The following is a 19,492-nucleotide window of genomic DNA, read 5'->3' as shown; positions in this document are numbered from 1 at the left end:
TTTTCGTGCGTCGTTCCACGTCGCTTTCTTCGGAATCGGTTCACGCACGGCGCGCTTTTATCTCGATAAACGAGCTTACTCCGCCTACAGTGATCCAATAACGAACTCGATCGGATCATTCCGATACGATACCTTCGCGATGAGACAAAGATCGAATGACTCACGCGGATATCAAGGGATGAAAATCAACTGGGGGGAGAAGAGAATACGAAGGGGGGAAACGAGATATACGAAGAGAAATGTGGAGGGAGGGAATTACGGTGATCTAGAAAGTTTGTTTAATCCAGGATCAAGGCGGGTAAAGTTCTTTTCGCTGGCACCCTCATGACATTTACGTTTGGCGAGCGTCCAATCCGCTGCTGGCGAAGAAAGCTCGCTGTTGGCTATATCGTAACGCGTCTAGATCGTGGACCAGTCACAGAACGTAGTTTGTTTCCTTAGGTTACCGTAAAAGGTTTGTTAGGTCGACTAAAATTCTCAATTTCTTTCGGATAAATCAAAAAATGATTTGCGGGCAATTGCTTCTCCTCTATTGAGGGAAATCAGCGAAATGAAGCTCCTGTTCCTGGTGTCCACGCGGTGGAATTTAAGATTCCTTTAGGATTCGCGAGATATTCGCGAGATGCGAAAGAATAAGTAGCTTTCTAACGGGGGAGAAACAAAAAGTGAAAGATAAGGAAAGAGGTTTCGTCTATCTACTCGCTATCTCTGGTTGGTTGCTTTTATTCCTAGTATCGTTTATTCCAGTTGTTCTCAGCCATCTACATTCCAAAATCAGCTTCAGAATCGCCAGATACCGTCCTATCGTTGCAAACGCCTCCTTTTCCCGAGACTACAGAAGGAAACTGTTATAGAATGCGAACGATGGAATTCGGTCGTCTCGTTCTATCTCGGTATCTCTGTTCATGGAACAGGTAGCTTTAAAATTTTCCCGCAGTTAAGTTTAATGTAAGAAACAAAACTGAAGCTATGGCGGTGACAATCGAAGTGCAGAATATTCGCACACGATGACGTAAGCGGAAAAGAAAACTTGGGCGAAAAAGTAAGTAGAATGAAACTTTCTCGTACGAAGTTTCCTTTAGGAAAAAACTCACTTTAAATATTCGCCTGATAAAGCGTCTGGTACCTCCACTTATCTTTGTGTTTATCGTGTTCTGTAGTGAAGAATACACGTTGAATAGGATATCCATGTACGATCAATTTTATTCCCTTAGAAATTATTTCCCATTTATACCCTTTGTATCAAGTTTCTTCTATCATAAACTACTAAAATTTATTGTCCTGTTTCGCTGCGCACCCTCTTTCCATTACTTAAACACGAAGATATTCGTCTATAGCAAGAACCGTCGACACTTTTCAAGCAAATTCTAAATTTTCTCGAAAAATCCCCACGTATGACAAATTTCTATTTCGTGTTTTCATCCCTCCTCCCGGCCTTTACCTCCGGTTGCGCCATCAGTCACAGAACATCCTGTACATGTATAGAACTATACATAGGTGCTTGCAATGCTTTCTCACAAAACACGCGCGATAAATCACAAATGACGAAGTACACTTCAGCCGCGTAATTCTACGCCAATATAGTCAGGTTTTGCATGGATGACGAATCAAATACGCAAGCATTCAGCGGTGCGGTTTTTTTTCTCTCGGGAAGCGCTCGTGCTTTCTCGCGGCAGGATATTAACCGAATTAAGCACGTTTAACACGGGTCATGCGACCAGAGGATACAGCAGCCCCGAGAATACAAACTCACAAAGCCCTTTTCATTCGTCCCGAGACCTTTCGGTCGGTCGACCACGAGACGCTACGTTTCCTCTTTCGGTTATTCCGTTTTGGCGAATTCACAACGATGGAAAAGAACACGTCACGAGTCACGATGATTTTCTCTGGCAGATTCGCAAATGAAATTGATCCAGAGTACAAATATACATCGATCGGATTGATTCGGAACACGGTTTTTTACATGTCGCAGAGGATTGAATTTTTTAAACATTTTACTGTGTAGATTCAGCATTGAAAGTTGCAAGCCACGCTGTACTTAAACTTTTGAGTATCGTTTTTGTTACCTTTTGTTCATTACGCATAACAATAAATTACAAAGGCGCGATAAATATAATTTTGATTATACTGTTTGTTCTATAAATTGAAAAGTTACGAATCTGCAGCCTTAAATATACGGTTTTGTACGGGTTTTCCATTCAAAGATAAGCAACGAGTATCTTTTAATGGAGTATCTTTAATGTCAGTTTTTTGCCACTACATCAAAGGAATGCTACGATATTCAACCGAGGCAATTTGGGCGGAGAGCGTATCATTGTTTCGTCGTTCAATTATTTCTGCTATGGACGCCTCGTGTTTGAATTATTTCTATTGTTACAAAACGGAATTCTCTTTATCAACGAGTTAGGAATAATTAGCTTTAGGTCAGATTTATTATGCACATATAATTCCGCTGCTATTCCTGTGCTCTTCCAATACGCCTTCTTATTTATTTCCTTCCTTTTTACTTCTTTTTACTTTCGGCGATAATTACGAGTCAAAGAGTTCCTAACTCTTCATACCTCAATATTGTGCTGGTAAAACATTTATTTTAAAAATGTGTCAGAAGCTTTATGTGAATAATATGTAACCTTTCCCGGTAAAGTTCTTTCGTTTCACTCTTAACCGTTTGAGTCCCAGAGGTCTATGAAAAAATAGGCTCGAGAAATCGCGAATAGCGCGATAGCGCTTGTCTTAATCGATTGTGAACTAAAGCAATAGCGCTCGTCACATTTGCTATTTTATGAAATACATCTATATTATTATATATACATACTTATTAATTTATAAATATTTCAAGTTTTGTTCAATAAAAATTATTGAGAAGATAACAACGAAATAGAAAATACCGTGAGTCGTCCGTAGCGATACAAGAATTGTTCTCTTTTTTCTTTTATTGATGTTCTAATAAAAATGTTTAATTGTTCAATTGTTCAATTTCAAAGTATCTTCTATTTATCGGTTATATTCAAAATGCCCTAACTGTCAATTTTCATACAATTTTTACAATTGTAAGAAGTTCAAGCGCTCCGGTCATCAATGACCACCGTGGCCGGTCATATATGACCAACGTGGCAGTCAAAGTGTTAATATTATTCAGTGATAATACAGCAATAAATTATCTGTATATCATTGCATTATATTATATCGCAACTGCAGTATATTATATTATCACAACTGATACGCAATGATAATAACATACGAAAATACCAACCTTCGAATTCGTGGACGCAACGGACGATGCACCTGTTCTCTCGAAAGTTACGAGTTTGACTGTCGACCCATGAAATTCGTTCGAAACACTCGTCTCGCCGCATTAGGAACAGTTAATTCCTCGACCGTTTGCGGTTCGTCCTTCGTGTGCACACGAAAATATGGAACACATTTCGGTTCGACCATTTTAGAGACTTATTTGGAAATTAAACCGCGTTGAACAATGGCGTTTGGATTGAATTCTTCTACGATTTGACTGCCGATTGATTACAGGCATTCGTGCATTTTTCGTTTATCATTGTTGTACGATAGCAATGAATTTTCGATGTTTCATTCGATACGTTTGATGGTATCTGAGAGAAATATCGAAGCTTGCGAGGATTTTTCTGTGAATAACAGAACAAAGAAAATACGTGGAACGGAGGAATAACGGAGAAAGAACCGTTCCATAAAGAAATTGAAGAATAGCGATTCGATCGATGATGCTCCCCATAAATTCCAATAAAAAACGAATACACGATCGCAAGATCGGCATCGCGTGAGATATAGCGCGATACCACACCGGATTATTCGACAGTTTTCACTGAATACAACATTTTCCTTACCATTTTTTCCCCGCTATCTGATAAAGGATCGAATTTCAATTAAGAATTTCAGACTACGTTTGATGCTATCTAACAGTAGCACTACCGACATTTGATATGTCCACTTAGACATACTAGGTATGCATATACGTAGAAGATCTATGGTGGCAATAAAAGTGATACGGCAAAAATGAGACACGTAATAAAGTATAATAAGTGCAATAAAGTAAATAGTATAATAAAGGCTTCCATATTTGAAGTAATAGGCAGATAAAAATGTTCGGATAATGGAATAGAAAAGAGCTGTTCTATTGTCAAGTAGAAAACGACGGTTCTAGTCAGACCATAAATACTGTCAATGCAGCAAACACGCAGAGAATCAAAATCTGCGGACACAAAAACGCAAAATGCTCTCTGCAATGCGTACAGGAAATCACAGTCGCACGCACAGGCCGCATTTTAATCGCTGCAGCACGCGTGCATTGGCGTGAATGCAAACGCACATTTGGCAGCGGGCGGAACTTCGCCGCAGTGCGTTCGCGCGACAGACAGTTCCCGTCGATAATTTATGAACGCCAGCGCTACTTTCCGCGTCCCTGAACAGGGCAAACCCTGTACGGGGTTGGCTCCTCCGAAGCAACCGGAAGTCACCGGGTTGATGCGGCCAGCGCGCGGAAATCAAGGCATCTCCGGGATCGTGACTCGAGAAATCGATAGATTGAATTTCAGCCTGGCCCGCCTTGGCTCCGTCCAGATGTAGAGTATCTTGTTCAAGATATTAGATCGTTCGAGATAACTATGCGGCAAACCGCGCCACGATATGCTCGAATATCGAATTTCGGGACAACGAAAATTCTACAGTGTATTTAAAAAATCGTGTTACGTATACTTGTTACGTAAACTGAAGACAACTGTAGAAATGATCGATGAGATTTTCAATCGAACGCAGAACGTGTCCATGTCGTCGTGATGTGCTCTCTGGCGTTTATAGCTAAATTAAACGACGACATTGAGACTATTTATTTTATTAGTTCAGTCTTAAACCTTGAGCGATATTCGTTAATTGAATTTATCATGTAATTCTACTTAATAGTAAAAAGTAAAAGAGGTAAAAAGTAGAAAAGCATGAAGAAGAGAGGAGGAACGACTATCTACGATAGTTATTGATGATAGGCTTACCGCTTTCGAGTTTCGTGGAATACGTTCGTATTATCGGAAAAGTAGAGAATAAGTCTATGCTACAATTTACAGTACAATTAGAATTTCTAGAAAGAGCAATTTTTCTTGCCAGTGAATTATCATACTTTTGTCTGTTGAACTTTTGGACAAACTTTGCCAACCATGTAACTATAAAGTGTACTAAAAACTACTCAAGAGTTGAAAACTCCGTCGTCCACCAGCCTCGCCCTGTCGAAACAGCCAAGCTGCAACTTCCGATAACCGCTCGTTTCCTGACGAACTTCTTCCTTGGAATAACAGTCACGGACGACAACTTTCTGTCATCGATGTTTTAACGGAAAGAAGAAGAAACCGAAAGGTTCCGCGATCCACGATGAAATTTCCAAAGAAACGAGCAGATTTTGCTAGGTAAGGGAAGTCCCGAAGGAACGAGAATAAACTCGATACAGGATGGGTGCAGGAAAGTGTGCCACGCCGCTCGTTCTGCGCAAATACGAAATAGGAAGCATAAATTCGTTCGAATTTACGGCCGGCCCCCGGACAAATGTTTCAACTTGGAGACGCATTCTCCCCGTGCTGAGACCGCGTCAACGTCAAAACCAATTTTCGAAGTTTTCCATCCACGGAACTACTTTGCCACACTACAGAGCCACGAGCAACTCGCCGAAAGTTTCTGCTAACACGCGCCCTATCGTCGCTCCGCTTGTAATTTTTCGAAAATTTCCTGCAAGAACGCCGTTCGTATTCGATAACTTTCTAACTTCCATAAAATAGCTGTACAAACGGTATAAAAGAGTTAATGAAAAAATATAAAGGATAGTGTCTTTTAATCGTTTCTGAACTTTGCCCTCGTTTCTTCCGGTAGAATATCCCATCGTAAGTCAGACAAGGCGCGAAACTTTTAACCCGCGAATGGTAGACCAATTTTCTTGATTTATTCAACGATTTCGCTTGGAATAAGTTGCTACTTTTCGCTACAATGTTTCTTTCAAACTTCATAAAAAATACATCTGAAAATATATTTTTTCAAAGCTTCCATGTATCCTGCTCCCCTTCTTTCAATTTCACAGTAGTAGAGCTCGCTGCTTGGCGAGTCACGCGTTTCTCACCATCCTTTAACAGGCTTTCCTTCCTGCCTTACGTACGTCGAGAAGTTTAACAGGTTGCTAAGGGTGTATAGTATGGAGGAAGATTGATGGGAAACGATCGCGACCGACTTTCCACCAGCTTATCGAGACTCCTTCTCCTTTCCACTCGGTCGGATGACAGCGTTGCCTGTCAGGACTTAGCGCCCAAGTCAAAATGGACAGGCAACTGGTTTACTTATCCACTCGTGACAGCACACGCAGTGCAAGATATTTACTTTCGTTGGTAAAAGGATTCGCCGGCTAATAGAAAAATGTGAACCAGCAGAACTGAAGTTTTTTTTCGAACATCTCGTCATTTGTGATTTTCTACTTTCATTTTACGAATTTCGAAATATACATTATGAAACTCTGATTAACTTTTTCGATATGGCACATAAATATTCATACATACATATACACTTTATAGTAACATAGTGCAAGAGATAAAGTCCATTTGTCGTTGTTCAATATATTATTATTTTAGGTGGTACAATATTTTTCAGGAAAAAGCCGATATAGCTGGCTGAAAATTCTAACTGAAAACTTTTTTCGACAATGGCAATGAAGCCTGACAATGGCCACCTCTATAAAACGGTTGTTCGAATCTGACACTTGCGAATTAATATCGATGACGGAAACCGAGTTGGACCCGATCGTTCGATATAACGTTTGGTTATATGGTCGAATAACAGTACTGTACATAGTGAAACACGGTTGATTTTTAACGCATCAGCCATAATTCGTAGCGTGGTTACGGGATACTTAACGCACTTCTTGTTTAGCTTAAGACAAATGCCTGTGTTAAAATTCATACGCGTAATTGCTAACTGTAAGTTGGCGATCGGTTAATCCCTCGCTGAGAGATCATGTTTGATATATCATCGTTGCGGTTACTGTAAGTACCCATCATTTTAGGGTTCTATCGACGAATTATTAGATCGTCTCGAGAAACATAGTTAGCAGGATTCTATCGTTGGAGCAATACTCGACGACGGAAACATAACAAGGTCGTAAAGTCTAAGTTGGTGTTATAGTTCACGGACTTGAACGACTGGATGGGTAAATTAACCAAAGTATTTTACATCTTTTACCTAGTAAGGTAATACGCGAAATGTCTGTTTATGCGATTTAGGTTGTAAATCGTACCTAACTTTCAATTCCAACATTGTGTTAGGTTGTCCGAAAAGTTTCTTTCGTTTTATGAGGAAATAATAGACGCACAACGTTTTTCGTTTTACATTATTGTGACGAATTACGTACGATCCATTTTGTACTGTTGAGATAAACATTGCCACATTTCACAAACTTGGTTTCACATTTGTATGAAGGTGCATTGTTGTAAAAAACACGTTTGCGAAAAAAAGATACTTTCCGGACAACCTAATACTATAAGTTTTATTATTGTGCTATATGTTTACGAAGTCGTAGATCCTTCTTTCTTTAACATTCTGCGTATTTGTGAAATAAAAACGAGAGTGTGTATTCCACGATGTGACTTTTCAGTTAATTAATTTGGGATCACTCGCTGAATAAGATCTCGATCATTGCTGCATTAATCAGCGCGTGAAAGCGAAGAAGTTCTACATTTTCCAAGCGAAATGAATTCGATCTTGATATGTTTGAATTGTTAGTTTCCACGCGAGGATATTCGCAGCGAGGCACAAGAAAGCGTATAAATCCAAGCATTCGGAACTAAAGCTATTAACAGCAATCGGATCCTGATATGTTTCCTGCTGATTAATACGATCTGATACTACTGCTGTCGGCCTATCAGATTTCAAACCACGGTTCTTGTAAATGATTCGTTATAATTCGCTTTCACTGACCCTTGCCTAGTTGCCTGCCCCATGATCACACCGAGCGAGCGGTGATTTGCACGCCCCATTACCGATCCCGTCACGTGGATTACTCGTAAAGATTAAAGAGCGTTGCCCGATCAGGCTAGCGTCCAGATCAATACGCTTCTCTTTCTACTCGATATTCTTTCGGTAGGTTCACGGCAACGAACGAGCTCGTATTATTTCACGCGCACTCTCCAAAATGGAGTATCGATCCCACAGCAGTCACGATTCGTGTCGAACAGTTTCTCAACCTCGAGAATCATCGTGAAATCGGTAAAATAGATATCGAACACGAGACTCGCAAATGAGACTCGCAGAGCCGAGCCATTCAATTTCGGTTTTTCTTTCAATTTCGTAATTATAGATATTTCCGATTAAAGGGGTCCGGTTGAAAGGATCAAAATTTACCTTGTGTTTCGGAACCGGCAGTTGTTCTGATATTTATTTGCGAACTAGCCTGCGCGCGTTAGAATAAACTCTTATATCTTTGTAATAGTAATTCATCGACATTGTACGAAAGATCGTAGTATCATATGGGAGAAGCCTGAAGAAAGAAAAGATGGCGATAAAATATACTCACGCTTTCAAACTTGTCCTTGTTCTTGGCATGCTGAGCGATAAACCTGGCATCGTCGACGGTCTTCTCGATCTCGCGTACCAACGGCTTCTCGAATGTGGGGCTGATGTCCTCGTGAACGTATGCGGGGCTGGCCGGGCCGAACAGATCGTCGTCAGCCCCCGGCAGTGGCAGCGAGGGTAAGGGTTCCTCGAAGCAGGGCGCTACGGTACCTACGGTGGCCACGGCACCGAGGTCGTACCTAGTCGCTGATGGTGGCAATCCGTGTGCAGGTATCTCGTACTCCCCGCTGAACCTGTTGCCGTAGTACGTATCGTACTTATCAGTCTCTTGTACATGGAACACATCGGTGAGCATGCCTTCGGGCGGTTTCCCGTTGGTCGCTTCGACGTCGTCGTCGTCGTCATCGTCGTCGACGGGCTCGCCGTCGGCGTTCACCACGGCGACACCAACGCCGTTTCTACCTACCACCACCTCCTCGTCATCGTCGTCGTCGTCGTCCTTTTTCGGCCTCTCGATCAGAAGGAACCGCGGCAACACTTGTATGAACACCACCCGCACCCATTTCGCCATACGATGAGTGACGGGCGAGCGAAAATTCACGTTCAACACGGCTATCGTCACCACTACGGATAGGGTGACCAGTACCATCGTGAACAACAGGTACTTGCCGAGCAACGGTACCGTTAACGACGTGGGCGGTATGATCTCGGCCAACAATAGGAAGAACACCGTCAACGACAGCAGAATCGAGATCGACAGCGAGACTTTCTCGCCGCTGTCGCTCGGCAGGTAGAACACCAGCACCGAGAGAAAAGATATGCCCACGCACGGTACGATTAGGTTCACCGTGTAGAAGAGGGTCTTGCGGCGTAGGGTGATATTGAACACGATATCGGGGTAGGGCTCCTCGCAGCATATGTAGAACGCCTCGTTCCTCTCGGCAGGCACTTTTATGATGTCCCACTCGACGGAAATGTAGTAGTCGGTTAGGTCGATCCCGACCTCAATTTGGTTCGAGTCTTCGGTCTGGGCCAGGTGTCGTAAGTCGACCTGCGGACATACGTTCGACTATCAGTTTCTTTGTCTATGTCGGATACGATGAGACGAGATGACGCGAAGCAAAAGGGAAAGAAAGAAAAATAGAAAAAATGGGAAAGAAAGAAGAGGAGAGGAAAACCACTGATTTTGGATTATGCTATTATGGTTAAGCGACTAACACGATTACAATGGTTATCGTTGAAAGCGCAGTTGCATATAACAGTTAAGATGAGGAGAACGTTGTAGTCTAAGAAAAGTCTACGTTGTCGCTAATGTTATTTGTCGTTGAACATAGTTGGATGATACAGGCAAGTTTATCTACAGTAGTTTTCTGCAGCGATATAAAAGAGTTGCTTACTTCCAAAAGACCTTTTGTAGAGCAAGTTAAATCTTCCGGCACAAATACATTCCTAAACAACTACGTTTCTATACAAACTTCTTGACAATCGGATCAAACTAGGTAGACTGATGTTATTATGATTGTTCCTTTTGGTCGCAGATAGTCGAAACAGCTAGAAGATCGTCTACTTAATTCTCCCTATCGCATCCTAACATCGGAACGTGCAAGTAAATTATCCAAGGTACGGAGAACGGTAATTGGTTCGTTTAAAGATTATCATGGCGCAGTGTACCGTCTAATTGAGGCTTCAGATAAGGAGCGTTACGCGAAATCAGCCATTTGACAGAGGGTTACGTATATAGGTTCGCGCGTGTACGTGCCTGAGAGTGAAACAGGGGGCGAAAAGAGAAGGACTGACGAATAATAAGGGTATTTCGTGAGACGCCGCCTAACTGGGAAACGAGGGATGCTTAAACCAAAAATAAAACGACTCGGAAGGACGACGTCTGTTTCCTCTCTTGCCGTTACGAATGTCTCATCGAAACTCTATAAGACTCGCGATGCAGAGTATCTTCTTGATTTTACTTTCCGTGGCGAATCCAATTGTTTAAAGACGAAGACGACGAAAGTGGACGAGGAAGGAGCAAGGATCAGCCGGGAAGAAAAGTCGGAGCTAGCGAACGAAAGAAATTGGATAGCCCTAATGGGTCGCCGGGATAGGCGGTGGGTTTCACTCGGAGTTGTCGAATCTGAGAATAGGAATAAACTCCAAATCTCTCTTCCATCGAACTTCCGCCGCTAGCTAGACGCTCCTTGATCCTCTCCGGACCACTTCTAAGATCTTCCGATAGCTTCGCGAGGACATCTCCGCGCGTTAAACCGCACTCCTTTCCTTCGTCCTCTTCCTCCTGCCGTATCATCTTCCCGCCACTGATCGAACAACAGAAACCTAGCCACTGAACCGTGTCGTGTAATTCCAGGAAGAAAGCAGAACCTTCTCGAGTACTGCTTTCGATGCTGCTTTTTCTCGATACCCCTTTATGACTTTTAGTTTTAACATTTTGTCCTTTCCTTGGACTGTCTGGTTTGAACGAGTCTAGTTCAGTGACTTAGACTGTCGCTGTTATATTTTACTACTAAAATTCATTTCGTGAAAGTATCCTTTACGCTCTTGAAGTTTCCTAATTATTTGTTGTTGAGTTCTTGCGGTTATTTTCGGCGCTGACATTCCTCCTTTCCTCTTGGTATTTTCTAGTACGAATTTTTTAATCCCTGGAATTCTTTCTAGTGCTGGAAATCCCTTCTTCAATGTCCTTGTAGTGCTTTTTAAAAACTTGCTGACATTTTTATTCCTTGTCTTTTTCTACTTTTCCTTTTATTATCATCCACTCTCGTGCTATTAACGTGTCTCTATACGAAATCCCAGACGAATTTACGTTAGAAGAGTTAGCTGCCAGACTACAGAGAGTTCTGCAAACATCTCTCGATTCGATTCCTTAATTTACGATCTACAGACAGATAATCGTCACTAATGGGAATCGACGTCAGAAAGGAAATGCGAAGAAGCATCTTAACGATTATCTTCGGTCTTCTGGAGGACTTGTTGAGCCACGATTGGCCGTCTTGAAGGAAATGAGGAAAACGATGCCATCGATATGTCCAAGTAGGTCGAGTCTTCTACTCGATGTCCTGTACACTTCCTTTCGTCGAACAGATCATCGTGGAAAGCGAGTAACGAGTTATAGATTTGCTTTATACGGATCAGATTTCGAACAAAAATAGCGACACTAGGCTACACAAGGAACACAGACACAAAAGGAATTCTGCTATTATCATTTCCAGTAATATTTCCTTCGCGATATCTAATAATTCCGTCGTTACTAGGTCAAAGTTCAACGTAGAATTTTTACCTTGGAAAATTGCGTTCCAGTATTATCGAAAAGTCGCTCACCTGCAATGTACATTTCGAATGTTCGTATTTCGTCGAATGTCAAACGCTGTTTGCGCGTCCGACATATAAATATGGAAGGAATCGATAGCTCCGACTACGCCAAGTATTTGCACCATTCGGTCGCAGGAATAGACGCGTAATGCACTGTAGCGGCACATGAGTCATAGGACGAGGGGGATCGAGAGCGACCCATGTTGTTGTTGTGCCTCGGAACACGGACACAGCCTTGACGCACGAAACATATCGATAGGGATACTCCGGACAAAACAAAGTCACCGTTATGGGCAACCGTCGATCTAAGATAAATTCAAATTTTCCGACTCCCCTCCGGTCAGTATAAATAAACGGACGCGATCGCCAGCGAGTTAGTATATACCGAATATCTACGAATTATCGATCAATATCTACGAGTCGTTATCCGAGTTATAGTTATCGAGTTTTACGCGAGCAATCATACTCTATCTTTGCGAATTCATTTGTACGAGCGTCTCTCGACGGCATTTATATTTATTCATATTTATTATATTTACCCAAAATATATTTGACGGGTTGCAGCAGCAAATTCTCGTATTCCAAATTATTAATCCTCACTCAATCCACTACAGCACTTAGCGACAGCGTTTATGAGCGGATACGTTTGCTTTCGATAAAATTTCGGCCTCGATATTGCCACGCCTTTATCGGCGTCAAATAGCAAGCTCTAAACGAGTCACGATACTTTTCCAAATAAAATGTTTTTCGAGTTGCCTAACCTAACCCTAACCTAACCTCAATTAACGAACCTTCTTTCTCGCGAAACAACCTGACATATTAGGTGGTCCGAAAAGTTTCTTTCGTTTTATAAGGAAATAATATACGCACAATGTTTTTTGTTTTATATTAGTTTCTTGAATTATGTACGAACATAATAATAGAAATAGAACGAAATGGATCATACCTAATTCAATAAAATAATATAAAACAGAAATTCGTCTATTATCACCTTATGAAACGAAAGAAACTTTTCGGACAACCTAATATTTCAAATACCTTTCGAACAGTTTTCATCTTTTTATCCAATCCGTGAATTTCATTCGCGACACTCAAAATTGGTTAAAATTGGTTTGAAAAATTAAATTTATTATTAAATCAACCATCAGTGGCATCGTTGTTAACATTATCAGGGAAATGTAAAGCGAACAGTCCACATGTATCTTCGTATGTCTTTGTCGTGCACGCAGATTACGCGAGAGGCCAGGAACCTCGGTGGAAACCGTAGAATACAACCGCGAAACCAAGGAAACTGGAATCGAAACGCGAGGAGCGGAAAGCCGCGCTCGAGGGGGCACGGCAGTTGCTGGAACGGCGAGGCTGCCGGAATGGACGTTCACCGGCGCTACAGAACGATTTTATCGTTCTAGACGCGGGATTTATTTCCGCAATGGTTGTTCAGCGGTGAAATCCACGAACAGCTGGATTTGTTGGGATGGGATAAATCTGTCCATCCACAGGAAGGTGCCTCGGTCAACGGGAGTCCGCAGGAAGATGAGAAAAGGATTTCGATCTGGCTGAAGCCCTCGTGATCTTCCACTATCGCAAAATTATTCTTCCCTTTTCTTTACCTTTTTGTGTCCCTCGTGGAGAATCTCGAAGACTACGCGTCCGAGAATATCGAGAATCACTTGCAAATCCATTGGGTACGAGAAATCCTCGACCACAAGATGGTCAAATAGAAACCTTTCTGCAATGACAGCGATAGATCTTGGTGCTGGCGTTAATGCACAGTCCCAATAGAATCTATTTAGGATTTGAAATCCGAATCGTCATTTTAGTTTTCGTCAGTTTTAAGGGAACATCCAGCGCTTTAGTCTGCCAATTGTTTTTTCATCAATCGATCTGTCACACGAATAGACCAACGATGATTCTTGCGCCTCGATGTCCTCTAAACGCAAGTTTATATCGATTCAGGCTTGAATATCGGAGGCAATCGATAGGGAAAAGGGAAAAGGGAAAAGGATGGCTCGAAAGGCACGCATCCGTCAACAGGCGAGAAAAAGTTTCATCAGAGTCCTGGGGGAAACGCTGGTGAAGCGAGAAGACTCGTCAAAAGCAGGGCCGATGAATCATGACGTTTTCCCGATGCCTGGCTCCACGCTGCAGCCCAGTGTTGAGAGATTATACGTCTACACGAGCGAGCAAGGGCGTGAAATATTTCACGCGGTAGAAGCGCACCCCTTTTAGGCTGCCGGAGATGTTTAAGACACGGATGGATATTTCGAAGCTGAAGGCCGCTATGCGTAGGCGATCAATTATGCCACATAGTCGGCAGATTCTCCCTTCCAATGCTAAAATTTAAAACGACCATGGGAAATTTCATGCATCCGTACGATTCTTAAAACACATTCGATTAAAGAAAATTTCGTGTATTCGTTAGGTCGTTCCACGGGTTCTTCGTATTTTTATCAAAAGTTTGGTAGAAGAATATATATAGCATTGTGAGTTTAATAATCAACGTACTCTTTGTCGTTTCCTATTATTATTACTTAAAGTTATCACTTACAATTTGATGAAAATTGTATAATAAAAATTCTCCTGCAACTGCAAATAACATTTTTGTCGTATTCTTGCGTCTAAATCTTGTTCTCGTCTATTCGTTAGAATGTACGTCTACAGTAATCATAGTGGAAGAAACGATTTGATAAGTAGAGAAACGACATTTAATTAAGACTGGATCACGAAAAAACGAATAATTTGGAAAACACTATCTAATAATGAAAGAAAAATGTTCAAATTTCAAGCATCGCGAGAATTATCATGGGATACTTGGAATCTATTCTATGTACGCTACTTCGCCAGCGAAGCTTCAAAGAAAGCACAGGAAGAAAAGGTTTCCAACAGTTTCCTCGAAATGGAATCGATGAATCGCAGCGTTTTATTGACGTCTGTTAGCACGTGCCAACTGTATCGAGAGACAGTGGAAAGAAAGGCAGCGATATTCTCCGATGGAACAAGGTTTCTCCGCCAGAAGGAAGAAAGCTGGCGAAGGTAATCGATGGATCGGAAGGTTTCATCGAAAACCGTTTTCTTTCTTTTCTCGCGTTACCACACGTCGTTTCTCCTCCCTTAACCAAATACGAACAGTCATTTCGAACTGGAGAACTCTAATCATCCGGATGATCCTCATCGATTTTTCCAGAAGAGAGAACATCCTGACTATAAGTACAGTCGATCAATTCGCTGGTACTCGCGGTTCATTCACTAGTCAGAGATGGTCGATCGCTCGGAAGAGATAAACACGAGTCATAGAGCGCTGATGACGAGAAGTGTTCTTCTCTTGCATGAACTTGCTTCCGTCAAGGTAGATGAAAACAGCTGAGAATGAATTCTATTCCAGCGAAATCTTTGATAACTCTTTGTCTGCGAGATTCCTTCGAAATGCCGCGCTTGCTTCTCGACTTTAGATATGTTTCCATTATTGCACACGGGCTTATCAGGATCCAGAACATCGCTGGTACTTTTAACGGCCAACAGCCGTTGAGGGGGGTTGAAAATTAACGTCGCGACTTCGAAACTAACCGTCTGCGTCTACCGCGAAAGAACAAGTCAAACTTCGTACTCGGCTGCTTTGAAGAGGCAACGAAAGAAGAGAACAACTTTGAGTCGAAGATCGCGTAACGATCGCCATCCAACGACGAAAGATACCGGAAACTTCCACTTCCAGATATCTAGCAAGGGAAAGCTGAGTTCCATTCAGCATCAAGTAAAAATCTGTCGCGCAGAAAAAGGATGGAGATTACAAAAGTCATTTAGTCGTTCGAATCAATCATGTTATTTTTAATATAGACAAGTATAGAATGAGAAATAAGAGGAAATTTGGTATTGCTATTTTTGTGTATATTGGTATCAACAATTCTGAAAACTTTTTAAAACATCGAATAGATGCAGACCAGGGTCACCGTGAGTCATTGACCTCGAGTATTTTCTCCGGACCAATTTGCACTTTTATTTATATCAGTTAAAATTAATTACCCTTTTTATTAGCATTTAATGAATATGTATGGTTGCCACGGCTATAATGAAACGCTAATATTACATATGGACGATAGTGTATGTGCTCTCGCTTGGAGGAAATAAAGTGGTCGTTCAAATATTTGCACACCTCTGACACTAAAAATACCTCGGCAGATAGCTAGAAACTATTTAACTTCTTCTCCTACAAATTTTTGCTTATTTTCCATCGTTTCAACGCTACAATCCGGACTAGCTACGATTCCAACATCGACAGTCTAACAATTCCTGCCCCGTGCAGTTAAGAGAAAGAAAGGGTCGGCCGAGCATCGGTTAAGTAATTCATCGAAGATTTGCAGTAGCTCTGCAGCAGCATGAATTATTCGAACGCAGCGAAACGCAGAGAGCATTCGAACCGCTTCAGAATCCGCATGCTCGCAGCGGGTTTACGCGGATCGAAACGGAATGAAAGAAGAATCACCGGGGAATAGAACTGTCAGCGTAACTTCTAACATAATAAATAGTTCAGACGCGACGTGATAAGTTCGGAACAACGTTTTCTTGCCCCGATGCGAACGAGGTTCAGCCCGAATTCTATGACCCTCGCGCCTTCCGGTTCATCTATATTCTACGCGATAAATGTGTATCGGCTCGCTGCGGAGAGACTTGCTAGATTGGGGCTTCCGGATCCGTGACGTTGGACCGACGAACTCGAAATCGCATCTAACCTAAGCAATGACGGACTATATGCGGCATTTTAAGGAAGTCGTGTTGTCGTCATCAACATTTTTAACATTGCGGCGTTTACGCATTTATGGAAAACTTTAAAAAATGTACGAAATGCATCTAATATGCTAAAGTATATATAATATCCAAAGTTCACTATTCGTTGTATTTATAACATTGTAATGTTTGTAATATATTAGGTTGTCCGAAAAATGTCTTTCTTTCGCAAACGTGTTTTTTACAACAGTGCATCTTCATACAAACGTGAAACCAGGTCTGTGAAATGTCGCTGTGTTTATCTCAACAGAACAAAATAGATCGTACATAATTCGACAATATAAGAAAAAAATAATATAAAATAAAAAGCGTCGTACGTCTATTATTTTCTCATAAAACGAAAGAAACTTTTCAGACAACCTAATAATATTCAATAGATATTAGAGATACAGATCTTTGAAACTGAAATGAAAGCACGAAAAATCGTGGTCTACTTGCCAGTTTTGCAGGTATCGGAAAACAGTCGAAGAAATAATATTACAGGGAATATTTTACCAGATTAAAAAAGTGATTTTCAAAAGAAAAGAAGTGATCGATAATCACGACCAGGATCGGAACTTTGAGTTGAAAGTGTTACGTCTAGTTCGATTTAAGCCTATACACGTGCGACATGATGTCTTTATTAGATGCCTTATTAGCGATAACCGCGTTAATTTACTCGCGCAAATACTGGCAAATTGTACAATTTTAGGAATCTCCACTATTCTTAATATTCCTTTTGGTGATTGCTTGCTGTTCGTAAATCACAGTACCCAACAGAATGTCAGGTTACGAAAAATGTGCCAGCTAATCCCGAAGATTACAACGCTCAAAGACATTCTCTGTCACGAATTCTTTTGAAACATTGAACTTCCCTCGTGAATGTGCCTTTCGAATAATCGACACTAGTCTGGGGGATGAGAAATACGATTGGGTGTACGGTGACTCAGAGAAGAAATTTTTATCGAAACAAAACCGCAGCAAAGGTTGAACGTGACCGGATTTACAATTCGATCGTTCTCTTTTAAGAAATATTTCGTTGGACCGTAAGTGGACTTGGATCGAAATATGACCGGCCGCTTAATACAGTGAAATTCTCCGAGGAATATCAAAATATCATCGGATCTGTGACGTTGTCGGTCGAGAAACTCTTGCAGAACGCTATTGGAAAATTACAAAACGTTCTTTCGCTATAATCGAAACCAAAGGGAGATTAGCTATTGGAAGATTGATCAATTTGATTAAATCACGAGCCCATTTAGTAAAGAGCTCTATAAAAACGACGTTGTCGAAAACGTTGGCGAAATAGCAACGAAGGAAGAAGCAAACGAAGTGGATCGAAGTATAAATGTAATAAATTCATCCGACAGAGGGAAGCAAGTACACGTTGAACATCGGTGGGGAAGCTCGTGTTCTAAGGAAAACTCGGTCGACGTTCCATTGATGCGTTCTTGCATATCTTGGTCGCATTGTAACGCGATTCAGTGAGCTAGCCTGCTTTTACTCCCGCTCTTCTTCGGTTCTCTGCTCTTGCTTCAGTACAACCTGTCCACCGATGCAAAGAAATTTCTTTACTTTTTCTCGATTTCCCATCCAACCTTCTCATCGTAGAAGCATCTTAACAATTTTTCCACGCTTCTTCCGTCCCGATGTTACCGCTTTACGTATGAATCCAGCGAATGTTCGAGTTATTTGGATAAATTATTTTTAAACCATGCACATTCTCTGGTCTGTTTTACCGGTACTTTTCACTCACGTCACACAGCATTTGGAAACAATTGTTTGATTAGGAAAAGGTCATAATTTTCATCATTTCCTACAATCTAATCTTCGTTTCTTCTTTATGTTTTCAACGTCATTTAATTGCAACGTCATTTATTTATGAAAAATATTTACATAGAGTGTGTGTACATCGAAGTGAATAATTTTCACTGGTTTAAAAACTACTCGCCATAGAAGCACGCGACGTTCTGTTAAATTACCCGCAACCAATTTGACGTTATGAAATTTGCTACTATTAGTTCCGTAGTAGGTTTCCATTGACTCGAAGCTATCGAAGGGGAGGGTGACAGTTCTATTTAGCATAAAGCTTTACGTCCAGTCATGGCTCCCTAGTCACATCTTTTGCGCAATAGTATGCGTAACGACTTGCTCGGGGGAATGTTTAATGCAATAGGAAATGGTTGGCAAATTTCGATAGACCGACGTTTTTAAAGGATACCATATATACATCGCAACATTAACAGTCGATGCGAATAAAAAGCTCGTGGAAGAAAGGAACAAGAAGACAAATTCGAAACAACGTTACGCAACAAGACCATTGTCATTTACAGGCATGACGAAAAAATGTACGAATATGTGAAAGGCTGCAGTCATCGATACGCGTGATTCCTTGTTTCAATTTTATACCGAATAACCGCAATAGGGTTAAAATGAGGCGCAGAAAAATTCATGATGAGTTTCACGTTGGCCTAACAAGGTAATCTGGCTGATTAAAAACTGTTTTCTCCCACAACTGTTGTGAATTTGTGAACTATTGTGAATTATGATATTATGGTTGGTTTTTTGGTTAAATACTTGGACGATGATTAATCGAGGGTGAAACGAGGGCGAATCGTTGGTTGAATCTTACTCACCGTGTACCCGTCGTAAGTCCAAGAACCAAACTTCATGAAGCAAGTCTGCTCGTCAAAGGGGAAGTACTCCACGTTGATCTCGCAAAATGATTTATAGATCGCTGGCGGTTTCCACACGACCAACCCCGTATGGTGCAAAATTGCTTTGGTCATAATGGTCACCTCGTAGTTGCCATCGGCGCTGAAAACAAAATTAATGTCCATCCTGATTTATG

The 19,492-nt window shown here is 41.4% G+C and overlaps 1 protein-coding gene across 1 annotated transcript in view; it reads right to left on the bottom strand.

Annotated features, from left to right (window-relative positions):
* Positions 1-19,492, bottom strand: part of LOC126920152 (acetylcholine receptor subunit alpha-like 1) — a 157,143-nt gene that overhangs the window by 6,805 nt on the left and 130,846 nt on the right. The window contains exons 5-6 of the mRNA XM_050730138.1: positions 19,278-19,458; positions 8,564-9,613 (exon numbers count right to left, since the gene is read on the bottom strand). Coding sequence (XP_050586095.1) covers positions 8,564-9,613; positions 19,278-19,458 — 1,231 coding nt within the window. The remainder of the gene's footprint in view (positions 1-8,563; positions 9,614-19,277; positions 19,459-19,492) is intronic.

The sequence above is a fragment of the Bombus affinis genome, chromosome 9, assembly GCF_024516045.1.
Source record: "Bombus affinis isolate iyBomAffi1 chromosome 9, iyBomAffi1.2, whole genome shotgun sequence".
NCBI classification, from domain to species: Eukaryota; Metazoa; Arthropoda; class Insecta; order Hymenoptera; family Apidae; genus Bombus; species Bombus affinis.
Note: the sequence above shows the minus strand (reverse complement) of the source record. Positions and strands in the feature narration are given on the sequence as shown.